This window comes from Aulostomus chinensis, chromosome 17, assembly GCF_037954235.1.
Source record: "Aulostomus chinensis isolate RoL2024-O1b breed Wild chromosome 17, RoL_Achi_v1.0, whole genome shotgun sequence".
NCBI classification, from domain to species: Eukaryota; Metazoa; Chordata; class Actinopteri; order Syngnathiformes; family Aulostomidae; genus Aulostomus; species Aulostomus chinensis.
In genome coordinates this window covers 5,872,496-5,884,811 of record NC_141336.1, presented here as the reverse complement: position 1 = coordinate 5,884,811, position 12,316 = coordinate 5,872,496, and the positions used below count along the sequence as shown (strand labels likewise).

At 41.1% G+C, this 12,316-nt stretch overlaps 1 protein-coding gene across 1 annotated transcript; it reads right to left on the bottom strand.

Moving 5' to 3' along the window:
- Nucleotides 1-8,214: 8,214 nt before the first annotated feature.
- On the bottom strand, nucleotides 8,215-11,895 carry wdr89 (WD repeat domain 89). The gene is made up of 2 exons (XM_086182624.1): nucleotides 11,711-11,895; nucleotides 8,215-11,289 (listed from the first exon to the last, which is right to left on the bottom strand). The coding sequence occupies exon 2, from the start codon at nucleotides 11,258-11,260 to the stop codon at nucleotides 10,124-10,126; it is 1,137 nt and encodes a 378-aa protein (XP_086038750.1). The 5' UTR covers nucleotides 11,261-11,289; nucleotides 11,711-11,895; the 3' UTR covers nucleotides 8,215-10,123.
- Nucleotides 11,896-12,316: the final 421 nt, after the last annotated feature.

Here is a 12,316-nt window from a genome sequence, read left to right as displayed (position 1 = left end):
CCACAGGAAGTCAACAAACAGGCTACAGAGAAGCAGCCTGGAAAGAGCTGAATTGAGAGAACAAAATGCACACACGAACATATTCAGGAACACACACACCGGAGACAAATGAGGGATGGCAGGAGGGAAGCTCAAGAATCTCGCCTGTGGTTCAGAGACAAAATTCAAAGCTACAAAAAATTCGAACATGGCAGCATTTTTATGCAATTCTTGGCATGACTACAGGCTCCTTTGATGCTATGCTTCGTCTAAATTCAGGTATGAGGTGTGAGAAAACACATTTAATGTGAATCTGATGGGCAAGCAGGTTGAATATTAATTTTAGTAGGCTAGAGCAGAGAAAATGGATCAAAAATTGCATCACTTTATGTAAATGCAACCTGATATTGAGTATAGTCCTATTTTATAGCTTGGTGGTTCTACAGTTAAGACAGTGTTGCAGGGGGGAGGTGATTTTTGCCATACAAGAAGCTACAATCACCATGGGTTACCTGGACCAAAATCCAATGAGATTTGTGCATTGGATTTTGGATTATTCCAGAAAAAATGTACAGTGGTGAACAACAGTTTCAAACATTTTAAAATTTTGTTCCACAAAATCATCTTCTTTGATGTACACCACTGTGAAGATTTCTTGATGTAATTCCTGAAAGTACAAAGGCAATGTCACAGTATGATAGAACAACCCCCATACGCTTGACTTCAACATCACCACAAACAGCTTGGAGTTTCTTCTGTTTGCAGCATGACATTCAATGTCTGTGACAACCTATGCGGTCTCATTTAAACACTTATTAGCAACCACAACTTTTCAGGCACATAAAAGATATTTTGTTTCATAGAACAAAACATCAAAATATCTTCACTTGAATCAGGGTTACATTATTCTAGGCATTTAAAAAAAAAATTTAATTCTGAACTCATTCCAGGCTCTACTGGATGATCACACAATAAACAAACAAACAAAAACTCTGTTGACCTCTTTATATTTGCCATTGAATGTGTGTGTTAGTTCACATAGGAACATTTTTGGGATCAAATGTATTTTTATTCAGCATATTTTAATATTTTCACATTAAAATTTTTTATTTTGACTGTATATTCTTCAGAATAAAATGTTAATTACTTTCTGAAAGAGTTTACTTGCATTATCATTCTGTTATATTATTAAGATACCAGGGTCATAAAATGTTTTTAAATCAACAATCATCTTGTTCATCATACCAGTTTATCATTAAATTTACCAAAATTTGTTATAGGCATGTTGTAAAACAGGCCTATCTGTGCTACTCCATAAAAGTGTCATTATCTGGGTAAGGTTTTAAATGACCACATTTTTTTCCTCTAGTACTTGGTTAAAGCATGCAAATAGAAAAAATGTCTGGTTTGGTCCATCTAAGAGGCACTACAACTATAATAGGTTGTAATTACCAATTCTAAAATGTTGAATGTTGTTTTTTACTCCCCAAAAGTGCTGTAAGGCTCAGGGGACTGAAATTCCTCTGTAAATTAACATGTGATCGAATATTAACTGTGATTAAACAGGAGGACATGACCTGTAAAAATCCTCCCCAGGGTGCTTGTCTTAGAGGAGATGAAATTGAGTCCTCTGTCTAAAAGTCATAATTCAGTCACATCCGAAGACACATGCAGACATGAACCATATTGATATCGATCAGTGTGACTTCCACTTCCCTGATGATGTCACTGTTTCTGATGACCGCGGTGAATAAATGTGCTTTAATCATACATGAAAAAGACCAAACTCCACCCGGGAGCTTCATATTGTCATCTTCTCTTCAACTGGTTTTGTACATTGCTTTGGTCATATTGGTTAAATTAGTTTGGTGTTGCAATGTTTCATCGTATTGCTACATTTTAATAGAATAAGCAGCTCTTTCTTTCGAATACAGGATGCTGGTCAAGATGTGATTTACCTCAGGAGGATCAGTGACTTTACTGTACAACAGAGGGTCATTTCAATAAGTGTGTGTGTTCCATCCATCCATTTTCTATACCACTTATCTGTTAAGGGTCGTGGGTGGGGGGGCTGAAGCCTATCCCAGCTGATATTGGGCAAGAGGCAGTGTTCAAGGTTGCCAATCAGTAACAGGGCCATCGGGAGAAATTAGGGGTTCAGTATCTTGCTCAAGGATATTTTGACATGGTCACCGGAAGAAGTAAATATCAAACCAGTGACCCTCCGGTTGCATCCCGCCTGTGTGTTTCTTGAGTGAAATATTTCAAGCTCTGTCTTCACTTCAGAATGGCTTGTAATCACAAATGATGGTCAATAATGATAGGCCGCTGGGATAGGCTCCAGCCCCCCCGCCACCCTTAACAGGAATAAGCAGAAGACGATGGTTGGATGGATGGATGGATGGATGGATGGTAAATAATGATTAGATTACCCAACCAAAACCTTCTACCTTGATTTAAATTAGCTGATATTGGCCTTCGACAGATAAACATGTGTGTGTTGGCCTTAGTGTACTAATACAAAACCTGTGCATTTCAGATCATTAGACCATAAGATATATATTTTCAGTTTTTTATACATAAATAACACATTTCAAAAGCTGCTGACATGGCAATCAAATGATACATTTACAGTTTAAAAAGACTACAAAGTGGAGTATTTTTCATTATGTTCTTTTGCAACTGATATTTTCAGCGCATGTACAAGAACACCTGATCGTACGTTATCTACTGTTATTTAATAAATCCAGAAACATATTAGCAAAATTGGTATCTGAAAGTTTTTTTCAACCAAAAATTGATAGCAGAACAAAATTTTCAGTGTTGGGCTCCAATAAACACTCAAGCTAGAGTTCAAATGGTAGTTTTATTACAAAATATAATTATTATTTCCTATATTAAATAATTATTTCATCTCCAAAGAGTGCATCAAATCAGATTATTATTAGTCAATTTAGGGCAAGATGGTGCTGCTGAAAAATGTATAATATATTTCATTCTAGCCAAGATCAACATTTTGATTGCCCATTTTATCATTTTGAGCCTGACTAATATGGGAATTTTAGGGCTGATATTGATACTGATATTAGAGAGTATGAAATTCTGATCCCTACATGTTAATCAGACGATGTTCTTTATTTAGGGGAGAAAAGCAAGGGCATGATTTTTAAATTACATCAAAATATTGTTCACATCTGGTAATATCAGCTGTTTAATGCCTAATATAGCTGGCTATCAGCCAGTCAATTAATCTGTAGGCCCAAATTTTTTAGTGAAAATTATGAGAAAGCAGATGGTATTTTGCCTGTTGATCATTCTGCGATCATTTTGTATGTGCTTGGATATCAAGACATATACACAAAAATTAGAGACCATTTTTAACACAACATATACATTTAAACTAGTATCAAAAATCATTAAAAAAAACATTTGTGCAGAATTGTTTTTAAAAAAGTGATACTAAATCAAATTAAAAAAGAATTACAATGTTTATCTTCAACAAAAATAAAACCACTGCTGCAACATTTGCACAGCTGTTGTTCTATTATTGCACAGGTTGTCATAAACCATGCCATTTAATTCATCATGCAAAACTATACAAAATTAACCAAAAACAATTTGTTTCAGTTAATTTATATTAACGGAGGGATTTTAAATGTTCCCTAAATTATCAACCTTTACCTTTCCACAACTTTTCCAGGCCTTGAAATGCCTATATTGTTTTTTTTTCATGACAGTAAGAGCCCTGCTCGAATAACTGATAAATGGTCCTGTCAGTAATTATACCAGTATGAATCTAAGATCTACTACATCATATCCCTGTACTTCTCAATTCTTTAGAAAGTCTACTGTGGGCACTAATGACAGAATTCTGTAATCTGACAGCACATGTAATTTCTGTGATTCATTCACGGGATAATTATGCAGTTAACATAGCTGAGAACAAATGAACTCAGCAACTTTCAGACACGCAGCTCCACAGAAATGATAAGGCAGTGACAGTTACTATGTCATAAACACAGGAGACTTTGGATTTTAAGTTATCTCAGCTTTCCTACAAGTCTTGTGACATTCAGAGACACAGTGAATCATGGAGTTAAATTCACAAAACTGATAACATGGCTTCACAACCCAAAAATATCATCTCAAGTGATACCACCCCTGGCTACTGGTCTGCCACTGTTACACACACAACTGACAAGACAGAAACCTGGTAGGGATCAATCTCCCTACATATCATCACCATGTCTCTAGTTCTGTTCAGTACAGTCATTAGCAGTGGTGAGAATGAAAAACACCTCCAAAGATGTTTAAGCAATCCAGGACCACACTGTTGGCAGAGTTTAGACTTTATCAGTCCCAGTATCTTTGTGCAAAGCCAGTCAAAGTGCATTACCACATTTGACAGTAAAGCTAAATTAGTATTAGAGCCAGCTCCACATGATATTTCAACCCATGAGATTAAAAATCAACATTCACTTTTAACAAACCTGCCTGTGACCCAGTGCTTTCCCGAGAACAGCTCTGCCCGGAAAGCTCAGTCACTAAGCCACTTCGTAAGCCAAATAGCACAATAAAGATTATATTCATGCACAATGCAATAAAGGACGTTTGATGCTACATGTTTACTGAGATCAGCAGGAGCAGCGAAGTAGGCCATCGGCTGCATAAGGGCAAGAACCAAGCCGTTTAGAAGAGCCCATGTCGGGCCTGGCAGCAGCATAACATTCAAAACTTGACAGCGCGATAACCTCACTAGCGTTAGCCAGCTAGCAATGTTAGCCTCCCGAATTACAGTTACAAAGAATTCGGTGCATATATCGTTAGCTAGTCGTTCCCTCGACGTACACAACACATACTATCGATGTTAACATGGACACAAGCCAATGTTTAGTCAAAGCTAGCAAGTTTCACTGGAGAAAAGTCCATTTTACTTAGCTAGCAGGCGTCAGAGCAGCTATCGCGGGTTAGCTCAAGTTGCAGCTAGCCTTAGCTTGCTAGCCGCCATCAGCTATCATGCAAAGCACATTACAGAAGAAACACACAATATAAAAACAGTGAATACATAATATCTAACTTAACATGTGTGCTAATGGGATAACGTTACCTGGGCGGGCTCGGGCGATCACCCATCATCCCAGATGTAAAAACACGGGCAGTGCTAATGCTGCTATTGATAGCTAGCGCTCACAGACTGACAGACTGGGCTGGGGAACACACACCGTCCCGAGTCCCGACAAGCCGTGGTTGGCTCTCCAATCGCAGTACTTTACCTTGATCCTCTGCGGTTCGCGACGGAGACGGCGACGAGGAGTTATCCTATGTTTGGAAATCTACCGGGGCTAACTGCGGGGCTACCTCCAGCTCGTTGCGAACAGCCTTTCCAGAGCAGCGGCGGAACAGCAGGAAAATCTTGGCCTGAAACAGCCAAACCCACGAGTACCTTTTCCTTCCAACGGAATAAGCCTCAAACTCCCATTAATAACAAAGCGCAGATGTATAACACGATTACGTCAACGCAATTACATTCCCGTTACTAATTCAATTTCGCGTCTTCCCCAAACCCCTGGATGCTGGTATTCTCCTGCTCGTTTCTAATTCGGGGATGTTTCTTTTCACCCTATTGTCAACACTGCTGGGTTGAGACCATGGCACACATAACAGAGACGCAGTGAAACATGCTTGACGAGCACGGGAGCGTCCTACGATGATGATTGGCTACTGGGAGCAATGTTGGCGGCTATGATTGGGTAGTGAGGCACGTCATTCAGCAAGAGAGAAACGAGGCTCTGAAGCCGTCAGTTCGGTGGAGGGGAAGGGACAAGGGAAGAGATCGGGGCAGAAATCCAAGTGCAGTTTGTGCGTGTTCGTCTGCTCCACGCAGCGTGCGGGAATGAAGTTAAACCTGTCCGGGGCCCAGCCCTACGCTTCCCTCTCTTCACCCACACACACCCAACGGCCCTCTCCCCGGCTTCACTGCACGTTTGTCATGGAACCGCCGTGTGAAGGAAGAGCAATTTCCAGCGCTGTTCCGAGATTAGAGAGGGATGTGTTAGCAGGAAGAGTTACATAACTACAATATATAGGCTGTTCTGAACTTCGGCTGTAGCTGCTGCTGGAGTAGAGCCATGTAGGTGGGGGTGGAGGTTAACAGGTGTAAGAAGAAGGCTACATAACATCTCACAACTTGTCTGATACTGTTCACAAACAGCCAATGTTAATGGCCACATTGAACCAATAGAGACTATGCACCTTGGACGTTATTTACTGGCTGGTCGGTGCTGCTTCGGTTCCACTTTACAAAAATGAAGCCGGAGTGGAGCGCCACCGAAATGAGTCGTAAAACTCGAAAATAAGCGATGTTGATGTCCCATACCCTTGTCCCAAGTTGATAGGGTTTTGGTAAAATGCCTGAAATTATGTCAATGGTAAATACGACCTGAGGGTATTTTGTTGTTGTTGCTGCTGTTCGGGGCAGTTAACACCACGCTCGTGTCTGTCAGTTTTTGTGTTTCTTTATAACAGGTAACAAGAAGCTTAACAAAACCGCAGCGGCCATGAAGGGAACCATTTTTTGGAAGAAAAAATCCTCTTATCCTCTCATTGTCTGCAGAGTCAGACAAGAAGATAGATAGATAGATAGATAGATAGATAGATAGATAGATAGATAGATAGATAGATAGATAGATAGATAGATAGATATCCTTCTCTCCTCTTTTTAAGACCAGCTAACTGCTAGTTAGCTAAGCACAATGAATTGTACTGGGTTTTAAGTATTAGTGCGCCAGTCTGAAGCCGTACACTTTCCTGCAAAGCATCCTTGTATGCAATAATGTAAGAGGGGTTTTGTGTTTATATGTTTATTTATCCATCCATTCATACATCCATCAATAAGTACCTGGGTGTTCACCTGAACAACAAACTGGACAGGTCAGACAACACCACGGCCATCTACAGGAAGGGTCAGAGCAGACTCTTCCTGCTCAGGAGGCTGTGGTCCTTTGGAGTGCAGAGGGCACTCTTGAGGACATTCTATGATACAGTGGTGGCATCAGCCATCTTTTATGGGGTGGTCTGCTGGGGCAGCAGCATAGCAGCTGCAGACAAGAAGAGGCTGGACAAACTGATTAAGAAGGCCAGCTCCGTCCTGGGATGCCCCCTGGACCCAGTGGACGTGGTGTGAGAGAGGAGGATGATGGCCAGCCCATGCACAACACCCTGACAGCACTGGAGAGCTCCTTCAGTGACAGGCTCCTTCAGCCTAAGTGTGTGAAGGAGAGGTTCTGCAGGTCCTTCCTTCCTGCAGCTGTCAGACTGTACAACAAGCACTGCTCCCAGTAACCTCCCCTACCAGACCCTGGACAAGCTTGTGTGCAATGTTTAACACTTTGCTGTGCAATACTTAACACAGAACTGTGCAATACCCAACACTTAAGCTGCTAGTATTTATTGTAGTTGTTTGTAGTTATGAAAGTGTAATATCGTGTATTAGGTTTTTTTTTACAGTAGTTTATTATAGTTTCTGCTATTTATTGCTCTGTAAGTTTTTCCACTGCTATTTCTCTTTTTTCTGCTGCCGTAGCGGTGACAATTTCCCCACCGTGGGACAAATAAAGGCTTATCTTATCTTATGTGATTGAATAAATAAAAATTACTAGCTATTATACATTTAAAGCAAAAAGCATAGCCAAAACTAATTTCCTGACCTGGCCAACAATATCACATTTTCGTAGAGTACTAGAGGAGTGAATGCTGCAACTAATCATGTCTGATTTTGTGAGAGGGGATGTGGAGGATTAACTCTGGATAAACCAAGATCCCAAGTGTGATCTATTTGAACCAGAATATTCAGAGGAGGAACTACCAGTTTTGGAGGCTGTGCAGGCAAGAGAAATGTATGCTAGCCTGCCCATCCACTATCACACATTGTGCTAAGCTAATTAGCAGTCAGCCAAGCTCTGTGGGTCTCTATTGCAGTAGAGGAAAGCGAGGGGTATCTAGCTTCACGCTACTGCCCTCTGGAAGGTAGGACAGGTTCCTGAAGACCTGCACTTCAAGATTTCTGAACAGCTTCTACCCTTGTGCCATCAAGGAGCAGAAGAGCAATCATTAACAACTGTTGTTCTGTAATAACATGGATATGTGCAATACACTTTTAATTAAAATACATTGTGCAATACCACAAAACTGTGCAATATCTCCACATCATTTGTGGTCTTTTTATCTTGTCTTGTTTATTCATCCCTCATAAATCCACAGACGTCTTCATTTGTGAAGATGATCTTGCTGAAAAAAAAAAAGTACATCTCATAAATGTTTCAACATAAAAGAAAATCCCTGTCAGCATTCTATAATGCTGCTTTAAAAACTCAGATTAAAAAGATGTCTGGAAACTCTGACCTGATTAGCATCTTCAAAATTCCAGAAATGCCCACTTTAGCTGACGTATTTGTTAATATGCTTTCAAAATCCTCAAAACTGAATCTTCTCTGCAGGGAACCCAAAATAATTCATGCAGTTAGTCTCACTCGCTATCAGCGCGTCAATACAAAGCTCACAAAATCACCATATGGAAGATTTTTCATGAGACATTGTTTAAACAGCCTGAAATACTGCAGGATACACACACAAACACACACACACACACTTGCACTGCCAATCATGTTTCACCGCTCTTTGCCATTTGAGAGTGATGGCTCTTCTTGGAATGATCCCGCAGAGCGCTGAGACTCCAGACACTCTCGGGAGGTATTGCAATATTAATGGCCCTCCAGAAGAATGAGACCTGGCAAAATGTCACAATAAAGGTTGCTTTGCAGGTAAAATCGTCATTAAAGAAAAGCCCAACCAACAAAAATTTCAGCTGTATCTCAAGGAATGGTGCGATATGGCAGGCAGAATGAAGGCTTCATATTTGCATTGACGGACAAAAAAAATCAATTTATTTGTGAGGCTTTTTCTTAAATCATGTCTTCAGTAGAAACCCATGGACCAACACACATCAAATAACAACAGCACTTGATGTACTGCTAGCAGTTTGAATGTAAAAAGTTCAATGTTTGTTCAATTTTGAGATATACACTTAAAAAAACTAAACACGATGGAGTCGTTAATGCAAACAATGGTGTCAGTGCAATAACCTGATTTATTATCAGTATATTTTGTCACACAGGAAGTGTTCTCACTGACACGTGTTGAGTTCCTAACCTAAAATAAATCAGTGCTGTATTCTAAAATAAACGCTTTTAAAAAGATGCCCAAGGTATTTCATCACCTTTATAGGGTTTTCATCTAAATTTATAATTGTTGTAACTGATTCTTTTAACCATCTGTCCATTTCAGACAAGGACATGTTTAAAGGGAACAGGCTTATTAATTGGGAAAAGCTCTCTTTATTTATCTTCCCCAGAGTCAGCCAAGAAGATAAATACGCCTCTCTCCTCCATGCCGCATTAGGGAGCGAAGACCCTCTGAAAGGCATGCTAACACTTCCCACCCTCTACCATTCATTGTGCTAAGCTCACAAACAGTCAGCAGGTCTCTGAGTGTCTCAGCTCCCTAATGCAGCACAGAGGGGGGAAGGGGATCTTGTATCTCCTTGTCTGGCTCTGGGGACGATGGACGGAGCATTACCCTAAAAGTGGATGTGTTCTTATAACCATTTATTGCATTTTACATAATATTCGTCATATTCGCTGTTCTTGTGTGAAACTGGCATGTGACAAGAAGAAGTCACATACAAATTTGTAAGTCACTTCTCAACATACACACAAAGTTGAGCTGCACTTCCACTGATTATTTTAGCAGTACAAAGAAGAATTGATTGAGATGTTAAGTTAGTGGGCGGAGCAAGCAAAATGTCAGTTGTCAGAATGTAAACTCCCCCAACTGAATGTGGGGGTGTCTGGAGGGCAACTGTAAAACTATTGGATCAAACTAACTTCTAAAGCTTCGGATGGATGTGTTCATGTTTTACCATCATATTACATCCATCTTTAGTCGTATATATCCGATAAATTAATAATATACTGTATCATAAACAGTGTAGTATCATTGCATTTGTATCAGCCAATATAATCGTCAAGGTACCAGCAGGGAGTTCTAATATAATAAAAGTTCAAGAAGTGGAGTTGATACTTGTCATCTACGTGGTCTTCCCGCCCTTCTGGTAGCCATGTTTCTTATGTGGTCTGGATTTAAGTTTCAGAGCTGACACGCTCTTCATTGACTCCCCCTTCCCCACTGTGAGCTCGTTCTGTCCTGGTTTCCATAGCAGCAGCTGAGCATCTTCACCCCCGGTGAATAGGGCCCCCCCTGCTGCATCCCACGTGAAGCAGCGCACCATGGTGGCGTGGCCACCCTGAAGACTCTTCAGTAGGTGGAGCCCCCCACTGTTACATTCCATCAGGTGAAGCTCCCCACTGTTCGTCCCCCCAACCACCAGCAGTTTCTGGGCCTCCTCTAGCCACCTGCCCCCCACCAGATAGTCCAGGCTGGCACCTTCCACCAGCGGCACCAGGCTGCGGGCATCATTGGTGCTGAAGACAGTGAGCGGCTTGTCTGAGTCCAGCTGGCCCAGATCCCACAAGTGCAGCCCCTCGTCAAAGCCAAGGCACATCAGCCAGGAGTAGTCTGGTCCACACCAACAAACCGAAGCGGCGAACGAATCACTATTACAGGTGGCGAGCAGCGCCTCCTCCTCTGTTGCCCGTGTCAGGTCAAACACATTCACAAGGCCATCCGTGGAGCCAGATGCCATGCGGTCTTTGTCTCGGGGGTGGAAGCGCACCTGTGTAATGTCATCACTGTGTGACTCAGAGTAAACCCCAAGAACAGAATCACCAGGCTTCCTGGTGTCCCAGAAAACCAGGAAACTGTCCTCGTGGTTAATCTGCTCTGTGCCGGCACACAGTAGCGCGTCGCTGCAGCTCAGGTCCCAGCTGCAGTAGCTGTGGGCGGGATCACTTTTGAACACCTGGGATGCGTCTGTGCTGGGGCGGCGGATGTCCCACACCCGGACAGTCCCATCAGCAGAACCAGAGTAAAGGAGGTCTGGGGAGCCATGAGCAAAAGTGACCCCACACAGCGGCCCACTGTGGCCTTTGTACTCCCCCAGCAGCTTTAGAGAATCCTTGTCGTGCACATGGATGGTGAAGTTGGAGCACGTAACTGCCAGCAGGCCGCAAGGCTGCAGAGCCATGTCCAGCAGGTATGTCGGCTCCTCTGGACAAGACCGCCGTGCGATAGACAGACCTTTGAGCTTCTCCTCCAAGCTCTCCATGGATGTTTACGGGATGAGATTCAAGCAATCTGCAGAACGAAAACCAACATTTGAAAATAGCAGGGCCTTTTATTTCATTGGTCGTTCAATAAATACTGCACCAATCAGACTTTGTATGTATCGTGCTTTTTATTCAAATGTACTAAATAAGTGTTTCATTTACTAAAATAATATTGCCATATCCTCAAACCAGCACAACGCTGTTATTAAGCATTAAAATACGAAAAACAGAAGAAAATGAACCGCTGCCAAAGAAAACAACGGTTAGGTAAATCAAGACACTTTCGAATTAGCCAAATTAGCATAACAGTTTTAATGAAGCAGATTGTTGGTTATATTATAATAGATATAATTAATTTATTTATTAATAGATATATCAATAAAACCTTTCCAGGACGGAAAGAAACACAAAACATATTGTTTCATATATCGAGTCTGGCGCTGAGTTACCTTCTTTCTAGAACTGTCGCCGAGTGAAGGAAAACAACCGGAAACTACTCAAACATGTTCCAGCCTTTGTAGTCTTGTTGGATGTAGCAACACTGACGTTAATTAAAGATTAGCTAAACCCAATCAATAATATTACTTAGTCAGTTCTACAGCTGGAAACACACATGGAATACTACCGCGTCACAGTGTTTACGGTCCGGGAGGATACAGCTCTACAACAATGGTTCCGGGATGGGAAAATGATTTCAAGGTCGATGTTACTTTGGTCATATAGAATCCTTATTTTTCTCTTTTCGTGAAGCTCATTTGTTAATTCCTCTGTAGATATATGAAATTCTTCGATGCATTCTGTTCAAAAAGCAGTTAATCGATTGGTTTTGGTTTTTGAAGAAAACATTTCATTTTCACACTTGACATTTTCTGGGGATATGGGGACAGGTAGAACCAAACTGCAGGCAAAATAATGATTTAATGTTCATAAACAAGTAAGGTATATATATTTCTATATGTTGCCGATTAATTACTATAAAGAATTTTGAAAATGTATTCTTATTCGGTTTGTCTTTGAGGTACAATATTTTAAACGATATTAAAAGCGAATTTGCA